The 18,176-nt window shown below is 42.1% G+C and overlaps 1 protein-coding gene across 7 annotated transcripts in view; it reads right to left on the minus strand.

The window, feature by feature from the left end:
* Nucleotides 1-18,176, minus strand: part of PTPRT (protein tyrosine phosphatase receptor type T) — a 641,769-nt gene that overhangs the window by 143,263 nt on the left and 480,330 nt on the right. For all 7 annotated transcript variants that reach the window (XM_069752327.1, XM_069752329.1, XM_069752326.1 and 4 more), the window contains exons 12-13: nt 13,679-13,952; nt 8,986-9,022 (exon numbers count right to left, since the gene is read on the minus strand). In XM_069752327.1, the coding sequence (XP_069608428.1) occupies nt 8,986-9,022; nt 13,679-13,952 (311 nt within the window). The remainder of the gene's footprint in view (nt 1-8,985; nt 9,023-13,678; nt 13,953-18,176) is intronic.

Genomic DNA, 18,176 nt, shown 5'->3' on the forward strand with positions numbered 1-18,176 from the left:
CGTTGTGAAATTTGTGCCCGACGTGGGCAGCGGATGCAGTTTTTCAACACATCCACTGCCCATTCTGAAGTCTGGAAGGAGGGGGCGGAGTTTTGGCAGCGCATGCGCGGTAGAAAATGGCGGACGCGCTGGACAAAAAAAGTTCACTTGAACGTTTTTTCGTGCCGACGGTCCGCCAAAACACGACGGATCCGTTGCACGACGGACGCGACCACGCGACGTATGGCCATCCGTCACGATCTGTCGCTAATACAAGTTTATGGGAAAAAACGCATCCTGCGAGCACATTTGCAGAATCCGTTTTTTCCACCGGATCCGTTTTTTCCCGCCGGATCCATTTTTTCCTGCTGGAGCCGTTAATTCCCGCAGGATCCGTTTTTTCCCGCCGGATCCGTTTTTTTTCCACAATTTCCTTTTTTTTCTGCCAGATCAAGTTTTTTTTCCCATCGGATCCTTTTTTTCCCGCCTGATCCGTTTTTTTCCACAATTTCCTTTTTTTTCTGCCAGATCAGGTTTTTTTTCCATCGGATCCTATTTTTTCCCGCCTGATCCGTTTTTTCCCGCCAGATCCGTTTTTTTTCCACAATTTTCTTTTTTCTCTGCCAGATCAGTTTTTTTCCATCGGATCCTTTTTTTCCCGCCTGATCCGTTTTTTTTCCGCCTGATCCGTTTTTTTTCCACAAGTTCCTTTTTTTCTGCCAGATCAGTTTTTTTTCGCCGGATCCGTTTTTTCCCGCCAGATCCATTTTTTTCCACAATTTCCTTTTTTTTCTGCCAGATCAGGTTTTTTTTCCATCGGATCCTTTTTTTTCCTGCCTGATCCGTTTTTTTCCACAATTTCCTTTTTTTTCTGTCAGATCAGTTTTTTTTCCATCGGATCCTTTTTTTCCCGCCTGATCCGATTTTTCCTGCCAGATCCGTTTTTTTCCACAATTTCCTTTTTTTTCTGCCAGATCAGTTTTTTTTTCGCCGGATCCGTTTTTTCCCACCAGATCCATTTTTTTCCGCCGGATCCGTTTTTTTCCACAATTTCCTTTTTTTTCTGCCAGATCAGTTTTTTTTCCATCGGATCCTTTTTTTCCCGCCTAATCCGTTTTTTTCCGCCGGATCCGTTTTTTTCCACAAGTTCCTTTTTTTTAATGCCAGATCAGTTTTTTCCGCCGGATCCGTTTTTTCACGCCAGATCCGTTTTTTTTTTCCACAATTTACTTTTTTTTCTGCCAGATCAGGTTTTTTTGGCCGGATCCATTATTTTCTCATTGAGTTGTACTAGCGCCGGATGGCCACACGTTTCATCCGTTTTTTGCAGGATCCGTCAAAACAGCTGTTCCCGCCGGACGGAAAACACATACAGAGGAACGGTTGAATCGCGATCTCACCCGCCGCTATTGCGGGCACGTCAGTCATGGTTTTTTTTATTGACAGATTGGGCGATTCTGAACGCGGCGATACTAAATATGTGTAGGTTTGATTTTTTCAATTGTTTTATTTTTGATGGGGCAAAAGGGGGGTGATTTAAACTTTATTTTTTTTTTTTTTTCATATTTTTAAAAACTTTTTTTTTTTACATTTGCCATGCATCAACAGCCTCCATGGGAAACTAGAAGCTGGCACAACTCGATCGGCTCATCTACATAGCAGCGATCATCAGATTGCTGCTCCGTAGCTGAATTACAGGCTTGCTATGAGTGCCGACCACAGGGAGGCGCTCACAGCAGGCCGGCATCAGTAGCTATAGAGGTCTCAAGGACCTCTATGGTTACCATCCTGACGCATCGCCAACCCCTGATCATGTGACGGGGGTGGACGATGCGCTCATTTCTGGCCGCGCGGCTGGAAGCGGTAGTTAACTGCAGCTGTCAGCATTTGACAGCGGCATTTAACAGGTTAATAGCGGCGGGTGAATTGCGATTTCACCTGCCGCTATTGCGCGCACATGTCAGCTGAACAAAACAGCCGACATGTCGTGACTTTGATGTGGGCTCAGCGCCGGAGCCCACATCAAAGGAGGAGACACGACATGCGCAGAACATGTTGCGTTTTTTACTGCGATGCGTTTTTCCCCCAGAAAAAACGCAACATATGCACAAAAAATGCGGAATGCATTATAAATGATGTATGCATTTTTAAATTGTTTTTATCACATTTTTATAGCGAACAAACGCAAAAAAATGCGAAAAATCCTGAACGTGTGCACACAGCCTCAAGGTGCATCTCCCCATCACACTCCATATGTGTCTCACTCATCATACTTCACGTCTCTTTCTCTCCCATCAGTCACTCTTAGGCCGGGGACACACACAACGTATAAAAAAACGGTCCGTTTTTGACGGACGAGAATCGCACAAATGTTACCAAAACAGTGATCCGTGTGCAGTGCGAGGATGCAATTTTCTCGCATCAAATGATCCGTTTGGCGTCCGTGTGACATCCGTATGGTGAGATTTTCTCACACACTTGCAAAATGAGCAAATAATGGCTGAGCCTTTCCTGTCACCTGCCCAATGCCTGAGAATTTCTCGCACGTCACACTGATGGTCCGTGTGCTGTGCTATTTTTTCTCACCCCCATAGACTTCCATTGTCGATTCTCGGCCGAGATACGCGGACAATCGCAGCATGCTGCGATTTCACTCGGATCCTGAATACGGCCGAGAGAATATCGGATGATGGGAGCTGCCCCATAGATTAACATTGGGACGAGCGCTATGCGATTTTTTTATCGTATTGCGGTCTAGTGTGACCCCGGCCTTAGCCATACAATGCATCTCTCCCCTCCCTCCATAATGCCTGGCTATTCACTGCAGAGCTGGAGCTCCCAGACAGCTCCTAATGCTGCTCCATGCACACCACACGTCTTCACTCTTCTTGGGTCCAGATTCTGCTGAGCCCACTGTGTTCTGCTCCTCTGTAAACAAGCTCTGACTCTGATGCAGTAACTGCTGGTGATAGCAGATCACAGGGCAGTCACACACAAAATGGTGCTGCCCTGTGATGCTGCTCTTCATTCTTACTGTTGGGGCAGTAACTGCTGACATCACCATTTCCCTCCCCTTTTGGGTGGTCTAATATCCCTGGGGCAGAGCTGCTAAATCTTACTATAGCTGCTTGAGGTCTAAAACGGAAAATGCTCCCCCTAGTGGTAAATATGTATATTTGTAGAAAAATATATAATATTTTTCATATAGAAATGTTTGCAAACAGTGCAAACATTGCATTAATACATTTTAATTACTATTTTAAGCTTAATTTCACAAAAAAACAAAATACAAGAAAACTGGTGGCACCTTCCCTTTAATCCACTTTTTTACCATTTTTGCAGTGTGCTTCAGGTCACGGTCCATTTGGAAAACCCATTTCCACCCAAGCTTTAACTTCCTGGCTGATGTCTTGAGATGTTGCTTCAGTATTGCCACATAATCTTCTTTTCTCATGATGCCATCTATTTTGTGAAGTGCACCAATCCCTCCTGCAGCAAAACAACCCCACAACATGATGCTTCCAACCCCCGTGTTTCACAATTGGGATTATGTTCTTGGGCTTCCAAGCTTTTCCCATTTTCCTCCAAACGTAATGATGGTCATTATGCCCAAAAAGTTCAGTTTTAGTTTCATCAGACCACAGGACATGTCTCCAAAAATTAAAGTCTCTGTTGCTGTGTGCATTTGCACACATTAATCTGGCTTTTTTATCTTTCTTTTGGAGTAATGGCTTCTTCCTGGCAGAGTAGCTTTTCAGCCTATGTTGATAAGGCACTTATTTCACTGTCGATATTGACACAATCTTACCAGCTTCTGCCATCATCTTCACAAGGTCTTTTGCTTTTGTCCTTGGGTTGATATGCACATATCGAACCAAAGCACCTTCATCTCTGGGACACAGAGCTAGTCTCCATTGTGAGCGGTATGATGGCTGGACATTCCCATCTTGTTTGTATGTGCTTGTACAGATGAACAAGACACCTTCAGGTATCTTGAAATTGTACCCAAGGATGAACCAGACTCATGTGCAAATCCACAATTGTCTTCCTGATATCTTGGTTAATTTCTTTAGACTTTCCCATGATGCTACACAAAGAAGCAGTGTGTTTCAGGTGTTCATTAAAATACATCCACAGGTGTGTCTCTAATTAACTCAGATGTTTCCAAAAACCTATCACAAGCTTCCAAACACATGACATCATCATATGGGCAGTCCACAATTTTTTAACGGCATAATAATCTTAGTGTATGTAAACTTTTGACTTTGCAGTAAGTAATAAAAATGTCTTAAAACATTCTCTCTCTCATTATTCTGGCATTTTGCAAATATTAATAATTATGGTAATCCTAATTTACCTAAAACGGGAAAGGTTTTTTTCAGATTTTATGTCAGATATTGAGTAAAACATGCATATGTGTCTTTTTATACAGTGTAAGTAAACTAGTTTCAACTGCATATAGTAGATTCTTATATTTTGAAGTGGATGCCCAAAATTTGCATGTCATTGACCTAGCCATTTCCTTGTCCTTTAATGGTGGCTGGGTGGTGTTTCCACTCTGCCCAACCATACATACAGACTTTGATCATTTATATTCCGTTGTGGCAGACATAAAAGAAAGGGGCCTATAATGATACTGGGTTATCCTACAAAGGACAGAAAACTCAGCTGTTTCCCACCGTGTGATTTCCATTATCCTTGGAAGAATTACTCTATAGGCCGCCATACACATTAGATATCTGTCAACCAAACGATTTCTTGGCTGACACCTTTCTGGGATAGATAGATGGGACTAACCAAAGTTGGGCCCCCCTCACTTCAAAGTCTTCATAGGTACCACATGGTTTATATCTATTATATGTACACCAGTGCAAGAGCTCAATTTAGTATAATTTTAGCTAAGCTTTAAAGCGGTGTTTCTAATCTAAAGTCTCTGTACCTAGTCTTATGCTTACCAGCCGCCATCGTCTTCTTCTGTAGTCACCGATCCCTTCGGTCTCTAGTAGTTTGTGACCTGTCAGATTGCTCCAGTGTTGCTTGGCAAGCCGGAGGTCACTTTTCATTACTAGTCTATGACTGCCTTGTTCTGGTGCTTATAGACTTACACTAAGAGCTTGTGTCCGTTACCTCTGACTTCTGACCAGTCAGAAGCTGTGGCCAAAAGATGTTGCCATGGGACCTGAGCGGCGCCGATAGAAGCTGAGGACGGCAGTGGGTAAGTATAAGACTAGGGTTGGGGACTGTAGAGTAGAAGCACCTATCCAGCGATGAAAAAAGAACCCAACTCTGGAGTAGTGCTTTGATTTTAAAAAAAGACTTTTATCATAGATCGGAGAAACAGTTTTTTGAGAGAAATTCAATTAATGTTTTTCCAAAATGTGTTAGAATAGGAAATATACTTTAGTAAATTTAATATGGAAGAAAGGACAGAAGTGCATTTATTAATTTATGGCAGATCTAGAATTCATAATAAGAAAACAATATAAAACCGCTACTGTATAAAATTCTTCTTCAATGGCTTTAGTCTGAAACTAATTTCATATAAATAAATTGCAATTACTGTGTATTAATTGAATACATTTCTCTTCCTGAAGGTTCATATTTTATGCTGTATTTGAGAAAAACTTGTGAAAAGCATAGTTAAAGTAGACTTGACCTTCACACAAAGCAGACGTTTTGTAGACTGATTCCAAATTATTATAACTATATTTTTATTAGTATTATTATCGGAATGCTTTATTCATGAGAATACAGCCTTTTAATTCACTAAGAACTGGTGATATCATCAAGGCTTAAGTGCCTGTTATTAATTTAAGTGTTGAGATTTTGTGGTGGCGAATATGTGGGGGGGGGGAGGGAGTGATGTTCCCTATGGCTGTAGTATTTTATTACAATGTGATAATGTCTATATGGGAAATGTACATATATGTAAACAAGCTCTTAGACATGACCATCTCTATGTTGTATTCATAACAGAGGAGTCCTGCTATGAAGGACTTGATATTAACTATATGACACAGACCTCAATTATTTTCTATCATAAAATGCTTACTTGGACAGACACACAGGCTCTCCATGCTTGTTCTGTGACTGTGACACAGCCGCGACACATGCACCTGCGGCGCCAATCAACTGATTGGCCGGCACGACCCAGCAAGCCGGTTCCCTGGGCTGCTTATTTGGTAAGTGCCATAGGTTGCCCAATAAGAGGGAACCCGAACATATTTGCTCAACTCTATTAGTGATGCACTTCTGGCCCGAGCATGATAAATGCCACTGTCAGAGATTGACATTTAACATGTTAACAGCTGTGGGAGGATTGTGATTCCACCCACGGCTGTTAGGGGCACATGAAATTATCTGACACGTGCCGGAAAAGTTGTGGGTTCAGCGCTGGAGCTCGTAGCAAACTGGAGGAGGCAACGTTAGGCGTACCTATATGTCTAAGGTAGGAAAGGGGTTAAAGGGAATCTGTCAGCAGGATGTCACTGCCCAAACTGTTTATCTGTGCATCCTGTTCTTGCAAAGACAAGTCCATCCATACCTTTAACTAACCCTCTGCTGGGTTGACAGCTTTCTATGCTGTGAGACTTTACGCAAAGCAACTGTTAGTCAAGCAGCAGAAGGAGGCCCTGGGCAGGGAATAACGTTGAGGAGGCTTAGGAAGTGCTTCCACAAGCCAAAAGCATTTCAGCTTCATATGCGTATGGATTCAAATGGTGATTTCTCAGGAACAGAGAACAGACTAGTTAGCTAAGGGTATGGATGGACTTGTCTTTGCAAGAGCTATGTTTGCATATAAACAGTTTTGAGGGTGAAGTTCTGCTGACAGATTCCCCTTCTCACAGATCACAATGGACGGGCACCTTAGTAATGCTATCAACCTCTAGATTAACCTTATATCTGCAGGTTAATAGTGTTACCCGATTTGATAGATTCCTTTAGCATTACTGTTCAGCTTTTAAATACAATGTGATTTTAAATTTTAATATGTGTTGATTTATTATTTAACATATTTATACAGTGGTTGGAGCTTTATGTTTCTGATATTGAGCTCTAAATCTTCTACATAGGGAACTGATAAAATAAACATTCTGGCTAACTGAAGCCACCACTAGATGGATCTTAGGAGCTCTCCTTATTTTTGAGTTCAGTGTACAAATTACTGTAAATTCTTAAAGGTGTGCCACTATTTTGATATTGATGACCTAGCCACAGAATAGGTTTATCAATATCCACATGGTAGGGTTCTGACACCCAACACCCTCAATTTTCAGCTTTTAACCGCTCCAGGAGAAGCCCGATTAACTATGTGCAGAGAGGAACATCACCGTTTCATCATACTATTTAGCGGCCAGTTATGAATACTACAGATCATGACATCTAATCAATCAAGGTGGTAGGTGTCGGACCCTCGCCAATTTTAAATTAATGACCAATCCTATCTGTAGGTCATTAATATCATAGTGGTAAGCTCCCCCTAGTTGTGGCTGCAGATTGATAAGATGTTATCATTTAGCTCAATATCTATTCAGTTGATTTAGAGCGCTGTATAAAAAAAGCTCTAAACATTATGAAAATGTATTAATGTTATTTATCAGTGCAAAAATGTTGACATTTTAGATTTAAAAGTGGTATTTCAGCTTAAATTACATTTTATTAACATATCAAAGTTGAAAGAGGACAAGCTCCGTATTTTTTAAGGATATATGACTACATATGTGTAATCATACCACCAATGAAAAGAAAGCGAATGAAATTAATAGGATGCCTTGCTGGTAATGTACCTGCCCACACTCCTGGTAGATGTACATACAAATAGTGCAGGGAAAACATCATTGATGTCTATAGAACTAATATTATTCTTTATTCTATCACAACATAACATACTACAACCTCTGTACACATGAACAATACAGGAACCATAAAAAGCTCCTGTATTTTCCACACCTATGTTCACCAATTACTCTTGATTGTAAAGAGAGTGATTGGATAACGTCAATTTTAGGAAATTGCTGTAAACTGCTGTGAACCTTCAAATTAAATACAAATACAGTACAAGAAAACATAAAATACATTGTTAGGGGCTATCTAATAATCTCTTGTCCCGTTTAAAAAAGTAAAGAATGTTTTTGTTCCTTTTTTCTTCTTTTTCGTATTTTTGAATTTGTTTGTGTTGCTTTGTACCTTATTGATTGCTAGAAGTACATCTTCTAAGCAAATGTACAATAATGGCTTCAAAGTGAGAATAAATCTTCACCCTTTCCGACAAGTCGAATGCATACCGTGACATCGGTGCAGATTATCCATAAGATTAGTTTGAAAATTCTCCAAAACATTTTAAACTTATGGTAAAACATATGGTGGATGAGTTTCAACATATGGGGGAACATAAACTGCCTCTGTGGTATGTAAACCCATGCTAATTCCGAATACCAAATGCCAAGCCTCCTGTTACGGGCCTTTTCTTGGTAGGTTTTTGTAATATATTATGGTAAAGGGATATAGGGTGTGTTAGGGCTAACGGAACGCACCAAATAATTAGAGAAAAGGAATAAGGTGCGTTCGCAGCCTGGGGTCCACCATGCAGAGATGGAACCTGCTGCTAAGCAATGACGAACCATATGTCGGTACAATCAGGATACACACGCAGGTTAGCTTCACCCTGTGTGAAAGAAGCAAACCCTGTTGTGTCACAGAGCCGCAGTACCGCACGTAACAGAAATAATAATAAAGTAGCACGAGAGTGCATGTAGTGCCGCTCTGGCAGACGCCACTAACCACCCAGACTTGGGTTAGGAAAGCACGGAGATAGTGCACGGCGCCGCACTGGCAGTCACAGTAATAGACGCTGTTTGTGTACTAGTGTTGGTAACAAGTCCCTGTCAAGTAAACAAGTCCCAATCACGTTGTCCCTGTTTTCATAAATTTCCACACAAGCTTTTTTTTTTAATAATATCGCATATTTTATTAGCCAAATATTTCTATTAAATAAAAAATATTCACCTTTTGAGGCCAACCGGACGCAGCTGATTTTAGTCTCCTGTAAAAAAAACAAAACACGAAGTTAAGACATCACCACCGAAAGACTAAAATGTTCATGTTTTATGGGCATTTGGGGACTTATTTATTTCTGCCTGCCCAGAGCAGACTTTCTCATATCATGACATACATTTCATTGTTCTTTTTTTCTGTAGTTAGTAAATACTTTACTGCACTTTCTGCCCCTTCCTTGGTTTACTAGAACTTTTAATAATACAGCCTCCTGCCGTTACCTCATAAAATCAGATGTGTTTTATTCTGCAGCTACGAAGCCAACTAATGTGTTCATTCTGGTCAACATGTTACTATATGAACATACAGTCCCCTATGTGGGCAATAAGGTATATAGAGCAGTGCAGATTGATGTATGGTTGTCCAGAAAAAAGTTTATGAGTTTATGAGTCCAGTGGGTGACAACTACATCTTCACATTTATACAGGCTGTCACTTACTGCCTAGGACTGCCCACTGGACTGCTAAACCCAGAATGAGTAAAAGTTTAAATTAATAGATATTGTTATACAAACCTCTATATCAATCTGCTCAGCCTGTGCGGGCCACAGATTGGACTCTATGACCAACATGACAAGTTCCAGATCCCTAACTCCAGGGTTGTCCATCTTCCAGGGCAGTCCATGATAAAAATTTTAAGGTGTGCGTGATTTTTTTGAAGTTGAAGTAACTTAAAAAGATGATTTCGACTTTTATTTTCATCATTTTACAGTTTACAGTGAATGCAGCTGGTGTCTTCATATCAGAACTATGGGCTGTATACATGCATCAAGCATAATTATAATGATTTACTAGAGTATTCCAAAGTGTAACATAGTAACATAGTTAGTAAGGCCGAAAAAAGACATTTGTCCATCCAGTTCAGCCTATATTCCATCATAATAAATCCCCAGATCTACGTCCTTCTACAGAACCTAATAATTGTATGATACAATATTGTTCTGCTCCAGGAAGACATCCAGGCCTCTCTTGAACCTCTCGACTGAGTTCGCCATCACCACCTCCTCAGGCAAGCAATTCCAGATTCTCTCTGCCCTAACAGTAAAGAATCCTCTTCTATGTTGGTGGAAAAACCTTCTCTCCTCCAGACACAAAGAATGCCCCCTTGTGCCCGTCACCTTCCTTGGTATAAACAGATCCTCAGCGAGATATTTGTATTCCAAAGTGTACGTAAAAAATATTGTCTGTTCATGACTATCTGGTAAGCTATCCACAACAAAAATAAAAAGTGAAGTGGGCAACCCTGGTTCCATGAAAAAGATGACTTCACAAGCACAGTCATCATCTTTAGCATAACAAATGGGGGATAACAAAACCTCTAAATTGGCAATTTTGATATGGATGTAATGATGAGTGACTGCAAATGTGTATTATGCACAATGGTGGCGCATGTGAATTTGTGGACCCACTGTGCCACAGGGCCGCGCCTGCCCAGGAAGGGGCATTTCTCTGTGGCTACCTGGTGTTCACTGGAGCTCCTGTTGGTGTAGATAAACTGGACTGCAGGTAGCCGCCAGGTACCACTACTGAGCAGAGCCCGGTACTGCAACTGCTGACTCCAGGGGTCAAGTATGCTGACACTAATGTAGGGCTTAGTTCAGACACATTGGTCTAGGGATCAGGGACTGGCTAGACATGGACCAGGAGATAATGTTCAATAACAGAGTGCAATGGGACTAGTGAACTTTGGGAACAGGACTGGCCACACCGGGATCAGGGGACTTTGGATACAGGACTGGCCACATCAGGAACAGGGGACAATGTTCAGGCACTGGCTGCACTGGGACCTGAATACTTCGGGAAAAGGACTGGCTGCACCAGGACCAGGGTAATTTGGGACAACATTCAGGCACTAGCCAAACCAGGACCAGGGAATGAGGTTCAGGACTCTGGCAGCCCTGGGACCAGGGGACCTCACAATTGCCTTGTTAGCACAGCAACTGCCTAATGACTTTACATGATGCTCGGGGATTCCCTAGGGGAGAGGGAGTCTTAAATGCAAGAGCTATTGGCAGGGAGCCATCTTGCAGGTGTAACTAATAATACTAAATGCCTCTTAGCAACAAGCTGAGGGCATTTACTATATGTGCACTGACACTGCACTGAAGGTAGGGGCGAGGAGTAAACTGGCATCCCTGCATGGATCGAGAAGAGGACACCATGCAAAGGCGTCAGACATAGCGCTACAATGTGCAGCCATATTTTTCTTGTAAAGAGTTGATAACAGGACAGATTTCATTTAAGGCCTCTTTAATGTCCTAGAATGAGCGCTAATGTTTTATGCCAGGTTACTAAGCTTCTCATAAAAATGTTCTAATTTCCACTTATCTAGTTACATTTAAAATCAGCCAACCACTCACATCTCTTTGCGCCTTGACCCCTCATTTCTGCATTCCCAAACTCATTCTGCTATACTGATTTGTAAATATTTTTCTCAATAGAAATAGTTTCAAGCTAAAATAACAAAAAGCATAAGTCATGCTGAAATTTTAAATGTTTCTCTTAGGTAGGAGATCAATTTTTAATTTCTTGTCCAAGTCCCTCACTGTAAACCAGGGTTCTCATTAATTTGCATGCTTTCAGGTAGTCTATTGCATGCGTTGCACTAGAAAAAATATGGTGCCCTTGAACGAGAGCGTAGCTTAGTATCCTATCTTTGTATACAACTAGATGCATCTACTCCATCAAACTGTAATTTGTGTATTTCATGATATACCATAAGTGTATGCACCACTTTGCAGTATGAAGAGCTTCAAATAATATTAACATGTTATTATAATTATTGCTTAAGGAAAACATTAGCCAGCAGAAAGAAGAAAAGATAAAAGGAATATGTTATGTATTTTTACCGCTTAGAAGCTTATCTCCATAGACAATATATTGTAATAACATATATCATCCTTGACCATGGCGATGTCAACCTTTAAAAGAACTTGCTTTGCTGAAGACTGCAGGTTTTAAAGGATACACTAGAAACCTGTTTAGAGACAGCCATCGGACATTGCATTACAAATTATTTTCTGTAAAGGTTGCCTATTTAAAAAGATGTCCAGGATGCATATTATATGATAAAATTGGTAATTTGCCTAAGGAAATCTGGTTTGGTCAAAATGGTGGTCGATCGAAGTAGATGGTCTTCTGTGGAGGTTTTACTGTACACTGTCTTGTATTTGGTTATATTGCTATATATAGTGTTAGGAGTCGAGTTTCCTCTGCTGCACAGGGGGAATCTCGATCCCTGTCTGCTGCGGTCTCCCATTCTGCATTGGCCGCAGTGGAGCCTGCTCAGCGGAGACGTCAGTCTCAGTGTCTCACTGAGACTGATACTGTGCAAAGGGTTACTGCTGCCTCTCCAGGCTCTGCTATTGTACCCTGCACTGATATGCGGCGAGCAGGCTTTTCTGGGACTAAGTCCTGCTTTGCACACACTGAGCATACCAAGGGCAAGATCTCTCAGTGGAGATCTAGGGTCACATGCTCAGGTACTGCAGCAACTCCATTGGTCCTTCTTTGAAGGTCCTGTACGTGCTGCAACTATATAAGGCTCGCATGGCCGCACGGCCATGTGCTAGTATCTTCCTAAGTTATGTGCTTTGCGCCAGTGTGGTCATGTGTTTGTATGTGTTCAGAGACCCAGCTGAAATAAGCCCCTAGAATGCTGGGACCTCTGGCGAGGAGATTGTGTTTGTGTGTATTCAGGGACCCAGCTGAAATAAGCCCCTAGAATGCTGGCACCTCCGGCGAGGAGATTGTGTTTAAGTGTGTTCAGGGACCCGGCTGAAATAAGCCCCTAGAATGCTGGCACCTCCGGCGAGGAGTTTTGTGTGCATGCATGACCACTGACTGCTCTCATTTGGGTAGTGAAGCTGTGAAGCTAAGCTGTGAAGCTAACAGAGCTGGTTCATACCGCCATATAGTGCCTCCAATTACTTAGCAGCAGGTTATTTCCTGCACGGTGGATCCCGGGTTGCGAATGCACCAATCCCATCTAATAAATATATTCTGTGCGTTCCGCCAACCCTAACATATAGTTGGTTAGATATAGACAAAAAATATGCATGTATTGTAATAACAAAAGGGTGTAAGGAAAAAGAAAATAAATTTAAATAGGGCACTGTTCTGATATTTTTTTAGCCCTCCCGGAAGAAGCTAGGCAAAACGCATGTCAGGGTATAGGGACACAGGGCCTGATGTTTTATTGTAATAAGAATTCCACTTTATACTGAAAATCTAATATTATGTACATAGGTGTAATTATGGTAATCTGTTGAAAATGTCTTTCCTGGATTTGCCACCACCTTACATTATTGCATTATAATGTATAGACTATCTTTGTAGGCTAGGCCTATTTTGTGCCCCTGTTGGTGAGACACCTTTGTTTTTAATGGTTTACTATATATTGGTTTATTTACTCCAGAAAGTTATATATGTTTTGAAAGATCTTTTGAGTTCACTTCTTTATGCTCTGGGATTTTTAATCTTTCCTAGTCATTGGTTTTAATTGTTTTACAACATTCTTGCATCTACCATGAAAAGGTGGTATGAGGACAACCCAATCCTAGGTCACATTGCTAAAGTAGCGGCAGCCCTAATGTGTATTTACCCTTGAAACAATGTGCACATTATTATATTAGGTGTATATGTACCCCATTGGCAGTGCTCAAAGCCTGGAAATAGATGCTGTAACTCTTCACAGGTGAAAGTGGTGGATTCCAATATCCATTGTAGGTCCTGTTGTCTCCAACTGTAAAGAGCTGTGAAGATGCCAATTGTGTCGGTTTTAGTTCTGCGGCAAAGTAATGAGGGGACTCCATAACTGAGGCATTTCTGTAACTGACAGGTACTGGAAAGCATCCATTGCCATCCGCAGCCCTCCCTGACCTCTGGGTCCTTTCCTCCTTTACCACAAGTTGGTAAACACTGTAAAATAAGAACAATAAAAAAAGATAAAGCAATCATTCGGGGATTAAAGGGGTAGCAGAGTGTACATATAAACAGGGAAAGATAAGAGGGCAGGGCTCATTAACTAGTATTAGATTTTTAGGATGTGAATTGCTTCGACTAGTTTCTGGAAAAGTATGAAAGGCCAGCTGCTCATCAGAGATTGATGAGGCTGTCTTATTGTGTGCTTACTTAGCTAGAAATGGTTTATGGATGTCCACAAGCTGGAAAACTGAAGCCGATCTGAGGACGGGAGCGGATACCGTGCAATATTATCGAGATAGTAAATTACAGAAACAAGCATTAGTATTTGATTTACAGAAGTATACAGAGAAAGGGGGCTATTCACAGAATGAAGACGCCTTATCGTCCCGTTTCATGAGACTTTCATAGCTGAGTTGTATATAATAGAATTTTTTAGGGCTGTTGATCCAGAGACATGATGGGACTTAAAGAGAACCTGTCAAATGATTTATGCTGCTGGACCTGTGGGTAGCATGGATTGGAAGACCAAGTGCGTTATTGCAGTTATGTATGATTACTCTGAAATGTGGCAGCATTTCGGAAAGAGCATGCTTTGAAAAGCTAGTTGGGGACTATGCATTTCAGACGAATAGTCTGAGATTACCCCCACTCCCCTCGACTGGTAGGTCTCTCCTTAAACACACAGATATGGGGAGACTTAACAATCATGTGGAACAGGGTAGGAAGACCCGCATGAGGACCTCATGTTAGACATCTGAGATGCCTAGTCCATGACCAAGCTTTCCAAACTATGTTTTTCCAAAACATCACAGTTCTTCACAGTAAAACATATCTGGCTGCAATAGTGCAGTTTATTTCATCCCACTAGCCTTCCCTTCACCAGCAGCTACATAGTCCATGTTTTTCCAACCATAGCATATGTGGAAAACCCTATATGCCAATGCATTCATTTTAGCTTGTAGAGATATTTTCCAGGTTGGTCAGTTACTTAAAGTTCATACTGTTACCAGTCCGACTAACAAGGAAAAGTCAACCACAATGAAGGATGTATCAGCATTCAATGTGGCATCTTATGTACATCTGCAATCAAAATTATTCAACCCGCATTGCAATTTGAGTTTATTTGTAAAATCTACAAAATTTCTGCTGCGTACGATAAACCAATTTATATAGCTTAGCACAACTAATAAGTGGTTTCTCCTAATTCAACAAAAATGACTCGTTTACTGACTACTTCAGCCCCAGAATCATGCAGCCCCTTTAATAGAATTCTTCATAAGGGCACACATCTGCAAATCAGATCTTATTTATTGCAAATAACCAAGTGAATAACCATTCATGAGGAAAAAAAAAACAAATCAAATACCTGGCTTGGCTGAGGATTTGCTGTGTGTGGTGTGTGATTTCATGTTAGAAATACAGCTCTATCAAAGCGAGTGGTCCAAAAAGCTAAGAGAAGAGATCATTGTTGTATACAAACAAAGAAAAAGGATACAGAGATACCAAAGGTGTTGAGTATTCTTGTCGATACAGGTGGAAGCTTAGTTCGCAAAATAAAAAGTTTAAGGAACACTGACTGCACTACCTGAACATGGCAGAAAGAAGAAGATACTGAGAAGACAGGTGGAGCAAATACCTGCAGCAGGATTTGGTGGCAGCAGGCACTGATATTTCAGTTTGGACAGGAAGTTGTGTACAAAGCACTGAAGGTATCCATGTACGGACTCTGAGATGTAAACCTCTACTAATAGATATAAAAAAGTGGGTTGCAACATGTTTAAAACCATATAAATAAGTCACAGAAGTTTTTGAGTTCTGTTCCGTGGAGAGATAAAACAACACTGGAACTTTTTGGGCTTATGGGTTAGTCTTATTTCTAGAGGAGGAAGAGTTAAGCATGCAAAGAAAAAAGAAACCTGTGTACAGTGAATCGAGGCAGGGCTCAATGATGCCTAGGGCATTGGACACCTGCAACATGTGGAAAGAAAGTCAACCAAGACTTGATTTCAGAAGAATTCCTGGAACATTCTGGAATGGAAGTCAAAGTTGCCTAAAAGAACTTTTTAGAAAATCCTAGGTGGGATTTGAAGAAAACGGTGGTGCACCCAATCTCAAAAGTATTAGTGACCTGGAGGCCATTACCAATGAGGAGTGAGCTGAAATTCTTCAAGAATGCTGCCAGAAGCTGGTGTCTGTCTATGGATCACATTTGCAGCAGGTCATAACAGCTAAAGAGTAGAGTTGAGCGACCTTGACCTTTTTAGAGTCGAGCCGGGTTTTGCGAAACCCGACTATGTCCAAAGTCGGGTCGAGTGAAATCGGCCGATTATGACGTAAAGTCGGGATCGACCGAAACACGAAACCCAATGCAAGTCAATGGGGCAGCATAGTCGGCAGTGAGTGGGGGCCAGGAAAACACCTAGAGTGCCCATTTTAATGTCAAAACCATCCATTCTTCTTAATGAAGCTTGTCAAGCGTAATTTACCTTATAATAATTGGAAGGCATTTGAAATTGGGGGTCATTTGGCTAAAGTTGTGGGGGGTAGGGCTGGTTCAAGTAATTAGTGGGCCCAGGAAATCTGGACCACGTCACGGCAGTGGAGCAGGGAGAGGTAAGTATTTCAACTTTGCAAGTGCTGTGAACCTGAGCAAGCAGGGGGGGCCCACTCGTTGGCATTGGCACTGGCACAGGGCCCCTCAAAGTACAGCGGTGTGTTTGCACGGCGGGGGCGCCTCCCACCGGCAGCAACACTTTTGCGTACTATGAGAGGCCCTGTGCCAGTGACGTCGCCAACTAGTATTCCTCCCCCCACCTGATGAAGGAACCTGCACTTTCATCTGCACCTTCCTCTTTGTCCCCGTGTAAGGTGGTATGGTATGCGGGAAGAGCAACCTGACTTTCAGCAGGGTCACAATGTTGTTGTGTAGCGTGCACGGGGAATGTTGCGTTATGGGTCAATGTACCAGCAGACTCATCTATCACTGGCTGGGCAATGGGCACGATGAAGTGGAAACACAGATATAGGCCCAAAGAAGAAAGTGGGCTAAATGCAGTTCAAAATTGGTAACACAGGAATAACCAGGGGGCATTGCAGTGGAGGACAACTGGAATGAGAGGCTGACACAGAGAGTAGGGCCAAATCAGTAAGTAGTCGAAATGCAGTTCAAAATTGGCAACCGTAGTAAACAGGCGGCACAGCTTTGTTCAGTGGAGGAGAACAGCAAGGAGTGGCAGACACCGATAGTAGGCCCCAAACCAACTAGTACGCCAAATGCAGTTGTTCCATTTAACCACAATTTAATGAGAGCCTGAAGATAGAAGCTCAGGAAAGGCAACCTGGGGAACACCTTGGAGTGTAACACACCATCTCTCTCCACCCCATACCCATTTTGTATGGCCTAATGCAGTGTACTTTTCTACAACTACTAAACGAGAGTCGGAAGACCGAAGCAATGGCAAGGAAACCTGGGGAACACCTTAGAGTGTAACACACCCTCTCTCTACACCCCATACCCAATTTGAAGGTCTAATGCAGTGTAGTTTCCAAGAACTACTAAACGAGAGCCGGAAGATCGAAGCTCAGGAAAGGCAACCTGGGGAACACCTTGGAGTGTAACACACCCTCTCGCTACACCCCATACCCAATTTGAAGGCCTAATGCAGCGTAGTTTCCAACAACTACTAAACGAGAGCCGGAAGATCGAAGCTCAGGAAAGGCAACCTGGGGAACACCTTGGAGTGTAACAAACCCTCTCTCTACACCCCATACCCAATTTGTAGGCCTAATGCAGCGTAGTTTCCGACAACTACTAAACGAGAGCCGGAATATCGAAGCTCAGGAAAGGCAACCTGGGGAACACCTTGGAGTGTAACACACCCTCTCTCTACACCCCATACCCAATTTGTAGGCCTAATGCAGCGTAGTTTCCGACAACTACTAAACGAGAGCCGGAATATCGAAGCTCAGGAAAGGCAACCTGGGGAACACCTTGGAGTGTAACACACCCTCTCTCTACACCCCATACCCAATTTGAAGGCCTAATGCAGTGTAGTTTCCAAGAACTACTAAACGAGAGCCGGAAGATCGAAGCTCAGGAAAGGCAACCTGGGGAACACCTTGGAGTGGAACACACCATCTCTCTACACCCCATACCCAATTTGAAGGCCTAATGCAGCGTAGTTTCCAACAACTACTAAACGAGAGCCGGTAGATCGA

This window comes from Ranitomeya imitator, chromosome 2 (genome assembly GCF_032444005.1).
Source record: "Ranitomeya imitator isolate aRanImi1 chromosome 2, aRanImi1.pri, whole genome shotgun sequence".
Classification (NCBI taxonomy): Eukaryota; Metazoa; Chordata; class Amphibia; order Anura; family Dendrobatidae; genus Ranitomeya; species Ranitomeya imitator.